Here is a 22406-nt window from a genome sequence, read left to right as displayed (position 1 = left end):
TCTCCCCTGGGCATTTCTGTGTGGAGTTTGCATGTTCTCCCCGTGTGCGCGTGGGTTTTCTCCGGGTACTCCGGCTTCCTCCCACATTCCCAAAAAACATGCAGGTGAGGTTAATTGGCGACTCTAAATTGTCCATAGGTATGAATGTGAGTGTGAATGGTTGTTTGTCTATATGTGCCCTGCGATTGGCTGGCGACCAGTCCAGGGTGTACCCCGCCTGTCGCCCGAAGTCAGCTGGGATAGGCTCCAGCATGCCCCCGCGACCCTAATGAGGATGAAGCGGTATAGAAAATGGATGGATGGATGGATATATATACAGTCAAACCTGTCTTAGCGGCCACCTTTATAGAACGGCCACCTGCCTATGGCAGCCACTGAAAAATCCCCTGCAGCAAATGTACATGTTATAGACCCTGTGTATAGCAGTCACTTGTCCAACGCAGCCAGCAGCCACCCATTTTGTCTCCCTTGGTCAATATCTGACTGCATATAGCAGCCAAATTACCAACTAAAGTAGAAGCTTCATGCACGAAAAAGTTTTGTTTTTCAATCAATGAAGGCGTTGTGTGTAGACTTTAATTACTGAGTCCTAGCTCAGTCACAATCATTCACAAGATCCACACAAACTGTCAGTTGTTCCACATAAAAAAACATGTAACTTTAAGAGCATTTGTACCAAAACATTACCGCAAAGTAGGCTGGGAACAGGACGTGCTCCCAGCGACGCTACAATAAAAAAAAAACATATGCTAGCATGCATGCGGCAGCGGGAGCAAAACTGAGTTCGGTTGTACTTAATTGAAGTATTTTAGAATGTACTCACGTTATTTTTGATCAATCCTCATCCACAAATCCATCAAAGTCCTCATCTTCTGTATTCGACACAAAAAAGCCGTCTTCTATTCCGTTCGCTATACACAGGGTCTATAACATGTAAATTTGCTGCGGGGGATTTTTCAGTGGCTGCTTTAGGCAGGTGGCCGTTCTATAAAGGTGGCCACTAAGACAGGATTGACTGTATCAATATACCAATATACAAATATAACAAAAAATACCAATATACCAATATACAAATATAACAAAATATACCAGTATGCCAAGATACAAATATGCCAATATACAAATGTAACAAAATATACAAATATACAAATATACCAATATACAAATATAACAAAATATACCCTTAGCAGCTCCTTCAGCAGCAGACTGTTACACCCACGGTGTAAGAAGGAGAGGTTCCGCAGGTCCTTCATACCGACCGCTGTCAGGCTCTACAACACCTGTACCACCTGAACCATGTTGTAGTGCTTTACTTTACTGTTCTCTTTACTTGTCTTGCTTGCTTGCTGCTGTAACAAGTAAATTTCCCCGCTGTGGGATCAATAAAGTACATACAATACAACAAAATATACCAATATGCCAATATACAAATATACAAATTTAACAAAATATACAAATATACCAACATACAATTATACAAATATAACAAAATATACCAATATACCAATATACAAATATAACAAAATATACAAATATACCAATAAACAAATATTACAAAATATACCAATATACAAATATACCAATATACAAATATGACAAAATATACCAATATGCTAACACATAAATATACCAATATAAAAATATAACAAAATATACAAATATACCAATATACAAATATACAAATATAACAAAATATACCAATATGCCAATATACAAATATACAAATATAACAAAATATACCAATATACAAATATACCAATATACAAATATAACAAAATATACAAATATACCAATATACAAATCTAACAAAATATACCAATATGCAAATATAACAAAATATACAAATATACCAATATACAATATAATATACGGAACATATGACAAGAATACTAACAAAAAAATACAAAAGGCTAACCAAAAGTGCAAGGCAACAAAATGAGCTGCTGGAGAAAGCCATGCAGAACAAGTTAGTCACACAGCAGAGCAGCAACACACTAGATACATGGATGGATGGATGGATGGATGGATGGATGGACGGACGAACGGACGGACGAACGAACGGACAGATAGATAAATTGATGTCAAACATTACAACATTGTAACAACATTGTAATGAGTGTGACACTGTAACATTTCAATGATACACTGACGACTCTGCAGTGACACTGTAATGACATGCTAATGATACTAACGATATCTGTGTGGCCTTGTCAAGGTCAGTGTGGGACGTGAGTCAAACAGTCAACCTGTGTTACAAAAAGGGCACCTTTAGCTGTTTTGTTTAGTGGACATTGTGTGTTGTGATAAGCTAAAGGATGGAAGGGAAGTATTTGTGGTCCATGGCATCAATGACAGGTTTTCAGGTCTCTGAGCTCCTGATTGGTGATGACGATCCAAAGCGTTCTTTGGATATTTTGCGTTGTCAAAGAGCTGCTGAATGTTGATGCTGGTGACCGAGCTGAGTTTCCACACAGGAAGTATCCCAATCCAGCTGCTTGTTTGGACTTGTGGACTAATCGCTGTGACCTTCACGTACTTTCAATATTCACAGCCGCGTGACAGGCGATGCCAAAGCTTTCATGTTAACCAGCAGTGTCCTCATTTTGTCTCCGTGGTGATGAGGAGCTGTGATGCGGCCATGATGTAGCCTTGATTTTCCATCACTTTGTTCCCTCCTTCATGAAGATGCATGAAGCAGGTGTGGAGAACATGTTGAAGAACCCTAAAGAAGCTAGCAGCAGACGAAGAGAAGTGGACCTAATGAGGGATTGATTTAACGTTTATGACATGATGATTCTTCTCCTACCACGATGAAATGTCAATCACAGGACAAACAATCACTGACATCAAGATGCTTCTTTTATTCATGACACTTGTATACTCCACATACTGTATGGTAGGTCATGTTATACCATCATTTCAATAATCATACTGATAATGATTATATCAATAATCATTATTAGTCTTATTAGTATATATATATATATATATATATGTGTGTTATATGTGTTAAATGATTGTAGTACTAGTACTGTATACATGTTGGTATATGTGTTCCATGTGTTAGAGCAGTGGTCCCCAAACCCCGGGCCATGGGTCATTTGGTACCAGACCGCAGAGAAAGAAAAAATAATTTTCATTATTTCATTTTTTTTTAAATGTTTTATTTTGAAAAGTGGCCGGAGTCTCTCTGTTACATCCGTCTCACTTGACGCATGTCCCTTGTGGGTGTGCTAACTTTATCTCATGCCGCACAGATAGACTACTACTGTATTTGTACCATCTTTCTTTCACCTCATATTTGGTGTCAAATGCTGATACTATGTGGGAATGCATGAAGGTAAGTTTTGATGACTTGCTAATGCTAAGGTGCTAATGTGCACGTTTGTCTCAAGTTAATTCATGCTAGCACACTGCCTTTTACCACACGTCAAACAGCCATGTCATCATCTCTCTGGAAAAACTTGGCTGGAACTTGAACAGGTGGATGGTGGGTCGCCATTCATTTTGTGCTTTTAATTTGATGTTATTCATGTCTTAGTTTTACACAATACATAATAAATAAGATAAATTAGATTGCTATAATGTACGAACCTTTCACGCTTTGCAGTGACACCACTCTGGTGCTGCAGGTAAGCTACTTATTGGTCTCTGTTTGTTTTGGGTTTGGTTTCTCAGGTGTTTCTCATTGTAGGGCCACCTTGATGGGTGAAGCTACCGAACGAGCCACAGGTGTTCCTCATCAGAGCTGCCTCTTTATATTCACACCTGTGGCAGCAGGAAGGCGTTGTTTGATTGACCTTCATGGACTCACGCCACAAGCCATCGTCATCTTTCCAGACGCATTCTTGCTGCCTGTCTTCATCCTTAACTTACACGGTAGATATATACTGTCTTGTTTTATTGCCTTCCTGCCAGCTTGGTAGCTTCTGCCAGTTAGCCCTCCCGTTTGGAGTTTGGTAGTCTTTATGTTCGGTTCCCTTCCTTCGTGGTGCTATTTTGTTACTGTTTGCCCTGCACCATAGATTTTTGTTGTTAGCCCTTTTTTCTTCTTTCTTGCTGCCTTTTTGGGTCCAACCAAGTTCACGGCGTGACACGAACCCTCCCCCTCCCCCTCCGGTCTGCGGGAGATTTGTGGTAACACAAGCCAGTCCGTGGGTCAAAAAAGATTGGGGACCACTGTAATAGAGGATGATTGTAAATAATACAAATCATTATAATAATTATTCTGATATTAGTATATATGTTATGTGTTAGATGGTGATTGTCCGTAATATTGGAGTGAAATGGAGTTCATCAAATAGTTGATAGAAAAAAGCTTCCATAAATTCCATCTTCTGCGCTCCTGATGATGATTAGGAGGACAGTGCCTCCATTGGACCTCCAACGCTGCAATCAGACAGGAAGTTCCGTGTCAGTGAACTGTAAACTGGATGTGCACGGGACTAAGCAGATGCTAACCTGATCGTCTGCTTTTCATCTCCGTGCAGCTGATGGAAGACCATCCGCTTCATCTGCCATCTTCTCTCTGGGAGTGGCGGCCATTTTGAGTGCGCTGTGCGATACGTGTTTCCTGTAGGCTCTCTGGATGACGCTCGCAGCGACGTCTTCCTGTTTCCTTGTCAGAGTGCTGCTGACCCGTTCGTCAGGTCCCGGCTACAGATGCCACATTATGAAGGGTCATGAGGTCAAATGTCAAAGTACCCCTAAAGACAACAGTATGTCACTCAAACAACACAAGATGGTAGAGTTGACCTTGACCTTTGATCCAAAGTGGGCCATCAACTTTCCCTCCATGGTAGCTTTTAGATTGTCCATCTCTGATGGCTCTTCCAGCACCTGCACACACGTGGGATTTAGAAGAGCGGCGTGTAAAAGCAATCATAACATGTGACCACCTGGGCAGCGAGGGCCTGAAGGACGTCCGCACAGTGAATCGTGTCCCCAGGAAGCAGAGGCAGGTCCATGCTGACAAGTTTGATGCTGTTTGGTTTGGGAATCCTCAGCGGTTCTTGCAGAGCATCACAGAAATCTGACAGTTTGCTGCGAAGAACAAGAGCCAATAAGAAGCTGGTGTCATTGCTAAAGGGCACATGGATGAACGTGACATCACGCCAGGCACATCTTTTCAAAAGAACAAAACATGTATTTTTTTTACAGGAGATTACAAATAAATTAGGCGTGTCCGAGAATATCAGCCGACTGATGATATCGGCTGATATTGGCATAAGAATGAGATATATCGGTATCTGTTTTTCAAGCTCAGTAAGTCTGTGGCATGTAATTATTTCCAAGTTTTGCTTTTGGATTGTAAATATGCAATTTTTTTATCTTCAATAATAACATTTATCTAACATCATCCAATATCATCTATCATCATCCAGTATCATCGAACATCATCCAATATCATCTTTTATCAAATATTATCTAACATCATCCCATCTAACATCCAATATCATCTATTATCCAATATCATCTATCACCATCCAATATCATCTATCATCATCTCATCTAACATCCAATATCATCTATCACCATCGAATATCATCTATCACCATCCAAAAAAAAAGCAATCTGACATCATCCAATATCATCTATCATCATCCAATATCATCTATCATCTAATATCATCTAATATCATCCAATATCATTTATCACCATACAATATCATCTAATATCATCTATCACCATCCTATATCATCTATCACCATCCAAAAAAAAGCAATCTGACATCATCCAATATCATCTATCATCATCCAATATAATCTAAAATCATCTAATATCATCTATCACCATCCAATATCATCTATCATCATCCAATATCATCTATCATCATCTAATATCATCTAATATCATCCAATATCATTTATCACCATACAGTATCATCTAATATCATCTATCACCATCCTATATCATCTATCATCATCCAATATCATCTATCATCTAACATCATTGATCATCATCGAATATCATCTGACATCATCCAATATCATCTATCATCATCCAATATAATCTAATATCATCTAATATCATCTATCATCATCCAATATCATCTATCACCATCCAACATCATCTAACATCATCTATCACCATCCAATATAATCTATCATCATCCAATATCATCTATCATCATCTAATATCATCCAATATCATTTATCACCATACAATATCATCTAATATCATCTATCACCATCCTATATCATCATCCAATATCATCTAACATCATCGATCATCATCGAATATCATCTGACATCATCCAATATCATCTATCATCATCCAATATCATCTATCATCATCCAATATAATCTAATATCATCTAATATCATCTATCACCATCCAATGTCATCTAACATCATCTATCACCATCCAATATCATCTAATATCATCTATCACCATCCAATATCATCTATCATCATCCAATATCATCTATCATCATCCAATATCATCTATTATCATCTAACATCATCGATCATCATCCAATATCATCTGACATCATCCAATATCATCTGACATCATCCAATATTATCTATGAACATCCAATATAATCTAATATCATCTAACATCATCTATCACCATCCAATGTCATCTACCATCGTCCGATATCATCTAATATCATCTATCACCATCCAATATCATCTATCATCATCTAACATCATCCAATATAATTTATCATCATCTATCATCATCCAATATCATCTATCATCATCTATCACCATCCAAAAAAAAAGAAATCTGACATCATCCAATATCATCTATCACCATCCAATATCATCTATCACCATCCAATATCATCTATCATCATCCAATATAATCTAATATCATCTATCACCATCCAATATCATCTAACATCATCTATCACCATCCAATATCATCTAATATCATCTATCATCATCCAATATAATCTAAAATCATCTAATATCATCTATCACCATCCAATATCATCTATCATCATCCAATATCATCTATCATCATCCAATATAATCTAATATCATCTATCACCATCCAATATCATCTAACATCATCTATCACCATCCAATATCATCTAATATCATCTATCATCATCCAATATAATCTAAAATCATCTAATATCATCTATCACCATCCAATATCATCTATCATCATCCAATATAATCTAATATCATCTAACATCATCTATCACCATCCAATAACATCTAATATCATCTATCATCATCCAATATAGTCTAATATCATCTAATATCATCTATCACCATCCAATATAATCTAATATCATCTAATATCATCTATCACCATCCAATATCATCTAACATCATCTATCACCATCCAATATAATCTAATATCATCTATCATCATCCAATATAGTCTAATATCATCTAATATCATCTATCACCATCCAATATCATCTAATATCATCTAATATCATCTATCACCATCCAATATCATCTAACATCATCTATCACCATCCAATATCATCTAATATCATCTATCACCATCCAATATCATCTAATATCATCTATCAACATCCAATATTATTTATCATCATCCAATATCATCTATCATCATCTAACATCATCTATCATCATCCAATATCATCTAACACCATCCAATATCATCTATCATCATCCAATATCATCTAACACATCCAATATCATCTATCATCATCTAATATCATCTATCATCATCCAATATCAGCTATCACCATCCAATATCATCTAATATCATCGATCACCATCCAATATCATCTATCATCATGCAATATCATCTATCATCATCTAATATCATCTATCATCATCCAATATCATCTATCACCATCCAATATCATCTAATATCATCTAACACCATCCAATATCATCTATCATCATCCAATATCATCTAACACCATCCAATATCATCTATCATCATCCAATATCATCTATTATCATCTAATATCATCTATCATCATCCAATATCATCTAACACATCCAATATCATCTATCATCATCCAATATCATCTATCATCATCTAATATCATCTATCACCATCCAATATCAGCTATCACCATCCAATATCATCTAACATCATCCAATATAATCTAAAATCATCTAATATCATCTATCACCATCCAATATCATCTATCATCTAATATAATCTAATATCATCTCATATCATCTATCACCATCCAATATCATCTATCACCATCCAATATCATCTAATATCATCTATCACCATCCAATAACATCTAATATCATCTATCATCATCCAATATAGTCTAATATCATCTAATACAATCTATCACCATTCAATATCATCTAACATCATCTATCATCATCCAATATCATCTAATATCATCTATCACCATCCAATATCATCTAATATCATCTATCATCATCCAATATAATCTAATATCATCTAATATCATCTATCACCATCCAATATCATCTAACATCATCCAATATAATCTAATATCATCTATCACCATCCAATATCATCTAATATCATCTATCACCATCCAATATCATCTATCATCATCCAATATAATCTAATAACATCTAATATCATCTATCACCATCCAATATCATCTAACATCATCTATCACCATCCAATATCATCTAATATCATCTATCACCATCCAATATTATCTATCATCATCCAATATCATCTATTATCATCTAATATCATCTATCATCATCCAATATCATCTATCACCATCCAATATCATCTAACATCATCTAACATCATCTATCATCATCCAATATCATCTGACATCATCCAATATCATCTATCATCATCCAATATCATCTATCATCATCCAATATCATCTAACATCATCTATCACCATCCAATATCATCTAATATCATCTATCACCATCCAATATCATCTATCATCATCCAATATAATCTAATAACATCTAATATCATCTATCACCATCCAATATCATCTAACATCATCTATCACCATCCAATATCATCTAATATCATCTATCACCATCCAATATTATCTATCATCATCTAACATCATCTATCATCATCTAATATCATCTAATATCATCTAACACCATCCAATATCATCTATCATCATCCAATATCATCTATCATCATCTAATATCATCTATCACCATCCAATATCATCTATCACCATCCAATATCATCTAATATCATCGATCACCATCCAATATCATCTACCATCATCCAATATCATCTATCATCATCTAACATCATCGATATCATCCAATATCATCTGACATCATCCAATATCATCTATCATCATCCAATATCATCTATCATCATCCAATATCATCTAACATCATCTAATATCATCTATGAACATCCAATATAATCTAATATCATCTAACATCATCGATCACCATCCAATGTCATCTATCATCATCCAATATCATCTAATATCATCTATCATCATCCAATATCATCTAACATCATCTGACATCATCCAATATCATCTAACGTCATCTACCATCGTCCGATATCATCTAATATCATCTATCACCATCCAATATCATCTAATATCATCTGACATCATCCAATATCATCCAATATCATCTAACATCATCTATCATCATCCAATATCATCTAACATCATCTAATATCATCTAACATCATCTATCATCATCCAATATCATCTAATGTCATCTAACATAATCTATCACCATCCAATATCATCTAACATCATCTAATATCATCTATTATCATCTATCACCATCCAATATCATCTAACATCATCTGACATCATCTAACATCATCTAACATCACACCTGACTGGTGACTCACACGCAGCACAAAAAAACTACCCATGGATAGACAGTCTGATCCTATTAACATATCAGACTTTCTTCTGGTATGGATGTTTGTGCCACATAGAAATATGCATCTTTCCAAATGCTATTGTTGCTGTTGATAGTACATTAGTCTAGATGAGTGAATTTCTCTTGCAGATGAATAAAGTATCTATCTAGGTGGTGTCGGTCTGTAAACCAGCTGAGAAAGGAATGAAAAAGTGATACAGGTTTGTCTTTCAGATGGAAGGTTAGAGGAGCAGACGTTGTTTACTTGTACTGTGTTTGTAAAAAGGTTGGATTCAGGTTCAGGTGGGATTGATGAGACGGACCTGTAGTGGATACACTGTGAGGCTTCTGGGTCAAACCTCTCCCAGGTTTCATAGAACATCTCAAGGTCCATCTTGCAGGCCTCAAGAGCGCTCTGCTCAGCAGCTATGTTGAAGTTTTCCATGATGATGATGATGCACATGTGGATCATCACCAGGAAAGTCAGGCTGATGTAGAAGCTGAAGAAGATCATGCCCGCCACGGGGCTACCGCAGTCGCCTGTCACGGGCGTTCCAGGGTTTTCAGCCAGCGGGTCGCAGTCTGGGGGTGTGTTCATGATGGGAGCGAGGAGACCGTCCCATCCGGCTAATGTAGTGATGGTGAACATGCAGATCATGCTGTTCCCAAAGGTTTCAAAGTTAAACGTGTCAGTCATCATGGCTCCTTTTCTCACGTAAGCAAAGCTGTTCATGCCCAAGATGGCGAATACGAACATGAAGAGCATAAGGAGGAGCGCCATGTTAAAAAGTGCAGGAAGCGACATCATGGAGGCAAAAAGCAGTCTGTGGATGCCACGGGCTCCACGGATTAGACGAGGGATTCGGCCAATACGAATCAAGCGAAGCACCCTGAAGAGTCCGGGTGAGACAAAATACTTTTCGACAAGGTCTGCCAGGAAGGCACCTGAAGGACAAAATAGGAGGATTACATTAGCTTCCTGTTCCACATGAAACATGTTACACACACATCGCACATGTAACACAGCCACCTGGGCCATTACGCAATATATGCACAGGCTGAGGCACCGTGGCCTCCAGGGGGCACCAACAAAAAAATTCACCTTCACGTGTTAAAGGGTCAAAATGGCTGCCCATTGGTCACTCTCTGGGAGGGGAGGGCACTGATGTAAGAATAATCGTTTTGCTAATATTCTGGTGATCGACCGGCAAAGTCCCAAAGATGGCTCAGTAGCTCGCAACTGACGGGTTGGTGACCCCCGCTATATAATAATCATAATCATAATAACATTGCTGTGGAAACAATAGTTCAGATAGTTCCAGATTCCAATAACCATTGAAGTCTGTAGAACAATCACAATCCTAAACACATCTGCTGACTCACCCAGGATGGACAGGACGAGAATGACAAAGTCGAAGATGTTCCATCCAGATAGAAAGTAGTGCTGGCGCAGTGCCACCACCTTCACGACAAACTCAACTGTGAAGAACACCAAGCAGGCAAAGTAGACCCAGTAGACAACAACTTCCTTTTCCATGCTCTGGTTGTCTGTCTCCACCATCAAGGCCACCACTTGGAGGCAAATGACCACCATGACCAAGATTTCAAAGGTAGGTGAGGTCACCAGGTCAAAGATCAGGGCCTGAAGTTTGTTCTGGTGGAAGACACCACGACATCAACACAACATCAGCTCCTTCAAACACACCAGCGAGGACACAGACGTACCTTTGGGCGGGGAACAGGCCTCTCGGTTCTCCTGTGGGTTCCTGCCTTCATGGCCTCGTAGTATTTGGTCTGCTCCTGTGTCAGGAAAACCCCTGATCCTCCCAACTAAACACGATGACAATGTTTCCTTTCAAATGGCTGCTCAACTTCTTTGTGTGTGTATAGCATGTGTGTGTAAACCTATCTTGTCTTTGTGCTGTTTGAGGTGCTCAATGATGGCGCCAACCAGGAAGTTTAAAGTCAAGAAGGATCCAAAGATGATGAAGAAGACAAAGTAGAGGGACATGTACACACTCATCTCATACTCTGGCTGCGACTCAATCTGTACACACACACGCACGCATGGTATGTAGTGGTATACGTGTACAGTATAGCAGTATAGCTCCTGGTATTTAGTGGTATACGTGTACAGTATAGCTCCTGGTATGTAGTGGTATACGTGTACAGTATAGCGGTATAGCTCCTGGTATTTAGTGGTATACGTGTACAGTATAGCTCCTGGTATGTAGTGGTATACGTGTACAGTATAGCGGTATAGCTCCTGGTATTTAGTGGTATACATGTACAGTATAGCTCCTGGTATGTAGTGGTATACGTGTACAGTATAGCGGTATAGCTCCTGGTATTTAGTGATATCATGTACAGTATAGCTCCTGGTATGTAGTGGTATACGTGTACAGTATAGCGGTATAGCTCCTGGTATTTAGTGGTATACGTGTACAGTATAGCTCCTGGTATGTAGTGGTATACGTGTACAGTATAGCGGTATAGCTCCTGGTATTTAGTGGTATACGTGTACAGTATAGCTCCTGGTATGTAGTGGTATACGTGTACAGTATAGCTCCTGGTATGTAGGGGTATACGTGTACAGTATAGCTCCTGGTATGTAGTGGTATACGTGTACAGTATAGCTCCTGGTATGTAGTGGTATACGTGTGTAACTGACCCGTGTGGTGTCCATGGCTGCGTACATCAAGTCCAGCCATCCTTTAATTGTTGCCTGACACACAAAAAAATGACATAAGAAAAAACAAGTACTCTACTCCGTACACAATACTTCTTACATACACTACTTGTTGTTGAAAGTACAGGATGTGTACTATTCATGTAAAAAACCATGGGTGTCAAACTTGTTCATTGAGGGCCACACCAGCTATGGCTGCCCTCAGAGGGCCGCTTGTAACAGTGAATATACTTGATATTAGCATAAATGTATAATTGCCTCATGATTTGATGACATGACTGCCCGTGTGTTTGATCATGATACCTTTTTATGAACAAATTGATGGATAAGTTTCTATGAAATCATAAGTCAGAGTGACAAGCAGACACTCAAGTATTTGATGTTGATAGCAAAGTAGCTTGTTGCACGATCAGATATTATTATTATTATTCTATAGTATAGAGTGTAGTGGACATGGGACTGACCACTTGCAGGAGCGCGAGATAGGCCATCAGCACGTTGTCAAAGTTGACTTTGTGATTGATCCAGCGGACTTCAGTGAAGTTTTCTTGGACCAGCATGAGACACTCGCTCTTGTTATTGACTTGTGAGCTGTGAAACACCTCATTACTTGTGGCGTTGAAGCAGTAATGAAACTTTCCGGCAAACAAATTCACTCCTACGATGGCAAAGACCAAGCACAAAGTCAGACAAGCGAGCAACACATCCAAGCAGGATGGGATGGCCCCAAACAGAGTTTTCAGCGCCACCTGAGGACAAGAAGACAGCACGGACAGCGGTGGACAGGTTAGCGTGTCCAACTAGTGTGCTCATTCAGGTGTCGCTTACCTTCATGCCTTCAAAGCGACACAAAACCCTCAGAGGTCTCAGACACTTGATAGCTCCTAGGGGTGAAAAGCCCAGGGCGTTGGCAGTCAGGAGCCCCGGGAACGTCTAGAGGACACGAGCATTTATTCACACCTTCACCTCGTCTTCAGGTGTTTGGCTCCATGAATGAACATCAACATTGCTTTTTAGCCTCGTGAAGCAACGTGATGACGCTTTTCAGCATGGATGGTGGAGCCTCAGCATCAAACATTTACTCTTTACTCTCCAGCTGTACTATGTATACTATACATACGGTACTGCAGTATCTTTATTCCAGTTGTACTATGTATACTATACATATGATCAGGAAAATATACTGCAGTATCTCAGAGCTTGGAGCTCTCTGACTGCTCCTAGGATGGACCAACTAGCCCCCCCACACTGTTGGAGAATACTCGCTACTTGGTCATCACCACAGTTTATTATAGAAAATGAAGTACGTGTTAGTACATAGAAATATCAGTATGCTTACGCCAACAACAAGGAAATCCAGCCAGCACCAGGGATTGGTGAAGAACTTTCGAAATCCATCAGCAAACCATCTCAGAAGGAGCTCCACCACAAACACAAAGATGAACACGCGCTCTGCGTACTCCAGAATGGTCTTTATCAGCAATCGCTTCTCCAAGTAGATGTCTTCAAATACCTGCACATGCCACATGTTCTGAGTTCATTCCAGAAGGTCAGATGAAAACCAAAAGGTATTTTTTCCATGATTAAATGATGAAAATCCAATCCACACGCCCAAAAATATGACGATACAATTAGGTGTGTCAAATGATGACATGTTTTTTTATCAGATTAAACAGAAGAAAACAATGTGAAATAATCCATCCATCCATCGTCTTCTGCCTATCTGGGTCTGGGTCTCCAGGGCAGCAGTCTCAGTCGGGAGGTCCAGACCTCCCGGTCCCCAGCCACCTCTTCCATTCCACCAGGAGGACACCGAGGTGTTCCCAGGCCAGATGTGAGACATAATCCCTTCAATCTGCCCCGGAGTCCCCTCCTGGCTTGGCATGCCTGGAACACCTCACCAGGGAGGTGTCCATCCAGACTAGACGCTCGTGCCACCTCAACTGGCTCCTCTCCATGTGAAGGAGCAGCAGCTCTACTCTGAGCCCCTCACCCTGACTATCTCTTAGGGTGGCTTCAGTCGCTTGTATCTGCGATCTCATTCTTTCGGTCATGACCCAAAGCTCCTGACCACAGGTGAGGGTGGGAACGTAGCTTGACTTTCTTCTGGCTCAGCTCCCTCTTCACCACAACAATCCGCTACAGTGAGCGCATTACTGCAGACGCTGCGTCAATCCACCATGCAACTTTCTTTGGCCCAATGGCAGGTTATTTAGCAGCACTCAATAAAAACAGTGAGTGAGCACCGCCAAGGTGCTTGGTTTGGACACTAGATTTGGTAGAATGATACAGTCCAGGTCCAACGACTAGTTTGTTACGTGCAATGTTGTACAGAAACCAAAACACAGAATCCTATGAAATAGAAAACAACCCAGGTTTGAAAAGTTGAAGTATGAAATATTTACCAGAGCTCCACTGCTCAGCAGGATCATGAACGTGACGAAGCCTTCAAAATATTTATTTTCTAGCAGGCACGCACACGCTCGTCTCACATTCAAGCAGATTCTTCTTCCACCCTGAGAAGTCTTCATATCTGAAACACACACGGCCTGTCGTCACATCTTTCCTTCCAACTCTTCTTAGCGTGTTCATATAAGCACCTGAGCACTCGGCAGCATCGTCATCATCAACCTGGACGTCAGCTTGTTTCTGCTGTGACGACTCCTCACGCTGTGAAAGTAGCAGAGAAGATTTGTCTGTCTTTGCAAGTTTCTTCTATTTCTTAAGAGCAAAAAAAGTCCACCTCTTCGTTTTCTTCCACTTGTTCTCCATCAAATGTTTGGGAATCGCACTTGGCAAACACAACCAAACCTTTCATACCCTATTTTCCACACGACCAGTCACACTTTTATTCATAGGTTGGCTGGTCCTGCAACTTGTAGTCAGGTGGGACTTATTTTTTGATTAAATATTTCTATGACTTTATATGAATTTTTTTTAAATGACAATTCATGCTGACGGACATGAACCAAAACTAACGCTCAAAAACTGCAAGAGGATGCTCTACTCTTGGATGGGTGACCAAGGAAAAAGAATTCGACAATGGTTTCGGTCATTGTGGAATGAGATCGGAAGCTTGGTGAACTTACCCATCAGTAACTTGCTTGTTGGACTCACTGGCTTGTTTATTATATGATGTATATGATGTAGATGGATACATTATGTTGTGTTTATTATATCATGTAGATGAATACATTATGTTTATTATATCATGTAGATGAGTAAGTGTTAATAAAGTGGATTTTTATTATATTATGTTGATTATGTTGTTAATACTACAATAAAATGCAGTTGAGGCGTTATTAATAAGTTACATTAAGAAGTGTTAATACTTACTCAGCCTGATGGTGTGTATTGTGTATTGCTGTAGACACATAGACACACACACGCACATGCACACACATATATATGTGTATATATATATATACATACATATACACACATATATATACTGCTCAAAAAAATTTGAGGAACACTTGGAAAACACATCAGATCTAAACTGGGGGAAAAATGATGTTGAATATGTTTCCTGATAATAAGTGGGTGATGTATTAGTAACAAAATGATGCCACATCATTTGATAGAAATGAAAATGATCACCCTATGGGGGGGGAAATCAAAGACACCCCAAAAATGAAAGTAAAAAAATGATGCAGCACACTGGTCCATTTTGCTAAAATGTCATTGTAGCAACTCAAAATGATTCTCAGTAGTTTGTGTGGCCCCCACGTGCTTGTACGCATGCCTGACAACGTGGGGGCATGCTCCTAATGAGACTACGGATGGTGTCCTGGGGGATCTCCTCCCAGATCTGGACCAGGGCATCCATGAGGTCCTGGACAGTCTGAGGAGCAACCTGGCGGCGCCGGATGGACCTAAACATAATGTCCCAGAGGTGTTCTATTGGGTTTAGGTCAGGTGAACGTGGGGGCCAGTCCATGGTATCAATTCCTTCATCCTCCAGGAACTACCTGCATACACTAGCCACATGAGGTCGGGCATTGTCGTGGACCAGGAGGAACCCAGGTCCCACCGCACCAGCGTAGGTTCTGACAATGGGTCCAAGGATTTCATCCCGATACTAATAGCAGTCAGGGTGCCGTTATCTAACCTGTAGAGGTCTGTGCATCCTTCCAGGGATATGCCTCCCCAGACCATCACTGACCCACCACCAAAGCGGTCATGCTGAATGATGTTGCAGGCAGCATAACGTTCTCCACGGCATCTCCAGACCCTTTCACGTCTGTCGCATGTGCTCAGGTTGAACTTGCTCTGCTGGAGGTCATTTTGTAGGGCTCTGGCAGTGCTCATCCTGTTCCTCCTTGCACAAAGGAGCAGATACCGATCCTGCTGAGGGTTGAAGGACCTCCTACGGTCCTGTCCAGCTCTCCTGGAGTAACTATCTGTCTCCTGGAATGTCCTCCATGCATCCAGGTACCGCAGTGATGCCCTGGTCCAGATCTGGGAGGAGATCCCCCAGGACACCATCCGTAGTCTCATTAGGAGCATGCCCCGACGTTGTCAGGCATGTGTACAAGCACGTGGGGGCCACACAAACTACTGGGAATCATTTTGAGTTGCTACAATGACATTTTAGCTAAATGGACCAGTGTGCTGCATCATTTTTTCACTTTCATTTTTGGGGTGTCTTTGATTTCCCCCCTCTATAAGGTGATCATTTTCATTTCTATCAAATGATGTGGCATCATTTTGTTACTAATACATCACCCACTTATTATCAGGAAACATATTCAACGTCATTTTTCCCCAGTTTAGATCTGATGTGTTTTCGAAGTGTTCCTCTAATTTTTTCGAGCAGTGTATATACAGTAGTACCTCGCATAACGTAAACCTCCTTTTACGTAAATTCCACTGAACGTAAAGAATTTATGTAAAGTTTTTGCATCGTATTACGTAAGACATTCCATATAACGTAAACCGTCAAGTCTGTGCAAGTTCAGAAATTCGATTTGAATAGCTCACGCGACAGAGAGAGGGAAACATTTTCCATGACTAACAGAGTACACTTGGTGACGCCTTCTGACGCTTCACACTCTCATTGGCTGATTATCGGGGCACCGCCTACGCTCTCATCTCATTGGCTGACTTATCCAGCGCATCCGTGAGTTTGTGTGAGAGACAAGCTTCTCCCTTCCTCATCGTAGTCGCTCTTAAACTAGTTTGCACGCATTGAAATCTCTTCTTAATTTTTTTACTTTTCTTTGTGTTAACTTACCGTAAAATTACAGTAATCATGGGCCCTAAACCAAGTGTAAGTGATAAGAAAAAAAGGGAAAAGTGGCCGATATCTCATCTCATTGGCTGATTGTAGGGGCACCGCCCACGCTCTCATCTCATTGGCTGATTATAGGGGCACCGCCTACGCTCTCATCTCATTGGCTGACTTATCCAGCGTGTCCGTGAGTTTGTGTGAGAGACAAGCTTCTCCCTTCCTCATCGTAGTCGCCCTTAAACTAGTTGATTGTTTTTGTTTTTCAGTTTTATTCATTTACAGTACTCTTATTTATTACCTTATTTTATATTGGAATGTTACTCTACAATGTTTATGCTAATGTTTTCTTATATTTTCCCACCATATTTGGTGGACTTTGAATATTTTGAAGGGCCAAAGGTGGTGAGTTTGGGAAGATCTTGGAACGAATTAGGCTATTTACATGTATTTTACGCTTCGTATTACGTAAAAACCCTATAACATAAAGGTTCTCAGTTACACACACATACATACACACACACACACTTCTGATCAAAATCTTAAGACCAGTTGAAAAATTGCTAGAATTAGCATTTTGCACATTTGGATCTTAATGAGGTTTTAAGTAGAGCTACAATATGCAAAAACAAGAAGGGGACAAAAAGCTTTGAAAAAGTAATTTATTGAAAACAACAATTCAACTGAAATAGGCTGTTTATCAGCTGATCAAAAGTTTAAGACCATCGCTAAAAAAAACACAAAACTCTCCAAACCAGAACCACAAATGTCAGTAATGTACTCAGTAATGAGGAGCTCCACCGTTCTTGTTAATCACTTCCAAAATAGCTTTGGGCATGCTTGATGTCAGTGTTTCCAGGAGGCTAGTGGGAACATTGCTCCAAGTGTTGAAGATGGCTTCACCAAGGCCATCAACTGTCTGGAACTGATGGCCATTTTTATAAACTTGCCCTTGCCATCCATCTCCAAATGTTCTCTATGGGAGTTAAATGAGGGGAACATGTAGGATGGTCCAAAAGAGTGATGTTATTCTCCCTGAAGAAGTCCTTGGTCAAGCGAGCATTGTGAACTGCAGCGTTGTCCTGTTGAAGAACCCAGCTGTTACCACACAGGCGAGGGCCCTCAGTCATGAAAGACGCCCGCCCCAACATCTGCATCCGTTTGACGACCCCGCACCACCTGAAGCTCCGGTGTTCCACTGAATGAAAAAGCACCCCAAATCATGATGGACCCCCCTCTACTGTGCCTGGTAGAAAACATCTCAGGTGGGATCTCCTTGTCGTGCCAGTAACGTTGGAAGCCATCTGGACCGTCAAGGTTACATTTTTTCTCATCAGAGAATAAAACTTTTTTCCACCTTTCAATGTCCCATGTTTGATGCTCCCTGGCAAAGTCTAAACGGGCACTTTTGTGGCCTTGAAGGAGACGAGGTCTTTGAATTCCTTTTTTGTTTTTTAAAGCCTTTTCCCGCAGATGGCGTCTGATGGTTATTGCGCTGCAGTGGGCACCAGTGAGGGCCTTCATGTGGGTGGAAGACCGCCCTGTGTCTTGATGGACAGCCGATCGGATCCACCGGCTCAGCGCAGGTGTGATTTTTTTGGGTTTACCACTTGACTTTTTTGTTCCATAATGCTCAGGATCTTTCCAAAAATGTAGAATGACTGATTTCCTGCTCCCAACCTCAGCAGCCATGGCACGCTGCGAGAGGCCTTGCTTATGCAGCTCCACAATCCCACCACGTTGAAAAAGAGAAAGCTTCCTGGCTTTACCATCAGGAGGGCATGACAGTGGGAATGCCTGACACTAAACGAACATTTGGAGCAGATTTTGGCTTTTATAGCCCGTGGTCTTAAACTTTTGATCAGCTGATAAACAACCTATTTCAGTTTTTTTTTTGTTTTTAAATTACATGTTCCAAATGTTTTTTGTCTCACTCCTCCTACTTGTTTTTGCATATTGTAGCTCTACTTAAAACCTCATTAAGATCCAAATGTGCAAAATGCTAATTCTAGCAATTTTTGCCTACCACAGCCGACTTCGGGCGACAGGCAGGGTACACCCTGGACTGGTGGCCAGCCAATGGCAGGGCACATATAGACAAACAATTATTCACACATTCACACCTATGGACAATTTAGAGTCTCAAATGAACCTAACACGTATGTCTTTTGGAATGTGGGAGGAAACCGGAGTACCCAGAGAAAACCCAAAATATCTTGCCTTTACTTGTCTTGAATTGTGTGAAATAAAAGTGTCAATAAACACCAGTTGTAGTTGATAAAACAGCTGAGAGACTTGACCTGCGATGGTGGTTCTTCTGGGCTTCCAAAGGTCAGCGCTAAAAACTCCTTGTGGGCGGCGTCATCGTTGCTAAATTCTAAAGATGATAAAGACATTCTGTTATTTGATGAGCTGACGAGGGGGAAGGAAATGTGGGGTTGGGTTGTACCAGGAGGATTTCGACAAAGATGCTTTTTTTTTCCCAACCACGGGTGTCTTAGGAGCCAGGACTTTGTCAAGATGACAGCCTTGGTAATCCGGTGGATGGCAATGTACAGATTGGGTTCTCCTTCCTGGTGACCTCTATTGGATGATCTTATCAAAAAGGCCAGGAAGAGATTTAAGACCTGCATGGAGTTCAGAAAGCAAGAATTATCAAGCAAATCCTGAAGTCATCCAGCAGTCAAGGACGTGCCCTCCAAAAATATTGGGTCAGTGAGGTCAGTGTTTTTCTTTCTGCTGTAGACTGAAAACATTTGGCTTTGACATGAAAAGATGAGCATGAGAGCAGGAAGCAACATTCCAGCTTTTATTTGCATCCAAGGGAATGAGAAGCATTGCTCAAGGGCATTACAAGCATTTGAAATGTCCTGCACTGGTGTACTAAGTCACAGACATGGAACATGGAGAGCAGGGAAAACATCAGCAGAAACATTGTGAGAACTGTTAGTGGCTTCATCAACAAAAGTACAATCACACCCCAGAAGATGCAAAGCACTTCTTAGCAAGAAGATCTTATTGATATATTTACTGTATATCACTGATTGATGGAATAAGTCACGTAGTATTTATTGATTGATGGAATAAGTCATGTAATATTTATTGATTGATGGAATAAGTCACGTAGTATTTATTGATTGACGGAATAAGTCATGTCATATTTAAGTCATGTAATACGACACACCTCAGCAACAAAACACACGTGTCAATCACGTTGAAATACTTTTGCTCACATGAAAAATGGGTGGGTTGGAAGAAAAGGCGCTATGTTGTACGTCGGGCATTGGATTCAGATGTAAATACCTGGAAATAAAAACTGAAATGTTCTCATATCCATCTTTTCATGTCAAATATTTTCAGTCTACAGCAAAAAGAAAAGAATTGGCCTCACTGTCCCAATAGTTTTGGAGGACACGGTACGGTGCAGTACGGTATGGTACAGAGTGGGGTGGGGTGAGGCAAGGCAGGGCGGGGCGGGGCAGGGCGAGACGAGACGAGATAAGTCAAGGTAAGGTAAGGTAAGGTAAAGTAAAGTAAGGTAAGGTAAAGTCTCTGTGACAACTCACCAGCAGTTTTCCAACTACCAACAAGATCATGTAGATGATCAGGCAGCGGGTCTGACCCGCCACATCCATGCAATCCCACAACGTCTCGATCCACTCTCCACAAATGACTCTGAAGACCAGGAGGAAGGCGTGGAAGAAATCGCTCATGTGCCAGCGAGGAAGCGTGCAGTCCATTGAAATGCGGCACACGTAGGCCTTGTAGTCGTTTCCAAACAGATGCATGCCAAGCACAGAGAAGGTGAAGACCACGAAGGCTAGAAGCAGAATTACGTGTCTCAAAGCCAGCGCAGACTTCCCAGTGGTCTTTATCAAAATGTTGAAGGTTGGCCAGGACTTGGCCAATTTAAACACTCTCATCTGGGTGAAGAATGAACAATCAAGTAAGATTAGGCTCCTCATTCACTGGCACTGAGGAGAAGGTTCCACTAACCACTAGGTAGAGCCTGGCCTGACCCAAATCCAGGAACAGCTCCAGCAGATTGAAGGTAACGATGACGCTGTCAAAAATGTTCCAGCCCACCTGTAACACGCCCATGAAAGAAGATGTTGTCCTCGCAATGTTAGCAGACAAAGTGGGACAACTGACCTGGAAGTAGAGGTAGGGACCCATTGCCAGAAGCTTGATGAGCACCTCAGCTGTAAAGATGGCTGTGAAGACCTGACAAAGATTAGATTGACAAGTCATTTCGGTTTTGTGGGTGTTTGCCAGACTGTGATGTCAGTGGGAACTTCTACCGAAATGAACTCCTACGCCACTCACACTGTACACGTATCAAACACAGCAATACGACCAGGAATTCTACAACACAGAACTTTTCTCCCTGTGCTTGTCTTGCACACTGGAGGGGCGTTGCAAGGGAGGGAGACAAGGCTTACTGGGAGGAGAAAGCCTCAATGACATGGTCTCTGCAGGATTCAACAAGTAAAATGTAAGCCTTCTTTAGAGCATAATCAATACTTCTGAAGAGCCATTTCACATTCATACTGGGAAGAAAGTACCAAAGACATGAAGGAAATGGATCACAATCACTTGCCAAGTGGATGAATTTATTCACATGGGAATACAAAATGCTTCACCTAACTGCATCATTGAAAACATCTTCTACTATTCCACTCTGCTGGGAGTTTTCCTTAAGTTTTGACTGTTTTGCGCCGTTGCTATG

General features: G+C 40.6%; 1 protein-coding gene across 2 annotated transcripts in view; it reads right to left on the bottom strand.

Moving 5' to 3' along the window:
- Positions 1 to 2824: 2824 nt before the first annotated feature.
- The window catches only part of LOC129170794 (sodium channel protein type 4 subunit alpha B-like), a 31779-nt gene continuing 12197 nt past the window's right edge, over positions 2825 to 22406 (bottom strand). For both annotated transcript variants that reach the window (XM_054758794.1, XM_054758795.1), the window contains exons 14-32: positions 21830 to 21901; positions 21674 to 21763; positions 21244 to 21600; positions 20127 to 20304; positions 19978 to 20054; positions 15048 to 15117; positions 14853 to 14980; positions 13787 to 13960; positions 13276 to 13380; positions 12912 to 13196; positions 12430 to 12483; positions 11670 to 11805; positions 11484 to 11590; positions 11142 to 11412; positions 10082 to 10703; positions 4899 to 5043; positions 4762 to 4839; positions 4462 to 4656; positions 2825 to 4389 (exon numbers count right to left, since the gene is read on the bottom strand). In XM_054758794.1, the coding sequence (XP_054614769.1) occupies positions 4477 to 4656; positions 4762 to 4839; positions 4899 to 5043; positions 10082 to 10703; positions 11142 to 11412; positions 11484 to 11590; positions 11670 to 11805; positions 12430 to 12483; positions 12912 to 13196; positions 13276 to 13380; positions 13787 to 13960; positions 14853 to 14980; positions 15048 to 15117; positions 19978 to 20054; positions 20127 to 20304; positions 21244 to 21600; positions 21674 to 21763; positions 21830 to 21901 (3129 nt within the window). In that variant the 3' untranslated portion in view covers positions 2825 to 4389; positions 4462 to 4476. The remainder of the gene's footprint in view (positions 4390 to 4461; positions 4657 to 4761; positions 4840 to 4898; positions 5044 to 10081; positions 10704 to 11141; positions 11413 to 11483; positions 11591 to 11669; positions 11806 to 12429; positions 12484 to 12911; positions 13197 to 13275; positions 13381 to 13786; positions 13961 to 14852; positions 14981 to 15047; positions 15118 to 19977; positions 20055 to 20126; positions 20305 to 21243; positions 21601 to 21673; positions 21764 to 21829; positions 21902 to 22406) is intronic.

This window comes from Dunckerocampus dactyliophorus, chromosome 18, assembly GCF_027744805.1.
Source record: "Dunckerocampus dactyliophorus isolate RoL2022-P2 chromosome 18, RoL_Ddac_1.1, whole genome shotgun sequence".
NCBI classification, from domain to species: Eukaryota; Metazoa; Chordata; class Actinopteri; order Syngnathiformes; family Syngnathidae; genus Dunckerocampus; species Dunckerocampus dactyliophorus.
The sequence above is the reverse complement of the archived record's forward strand: the minus strand, read 5'-3'. Positions and strand labels throughout refer to the sequence as shown.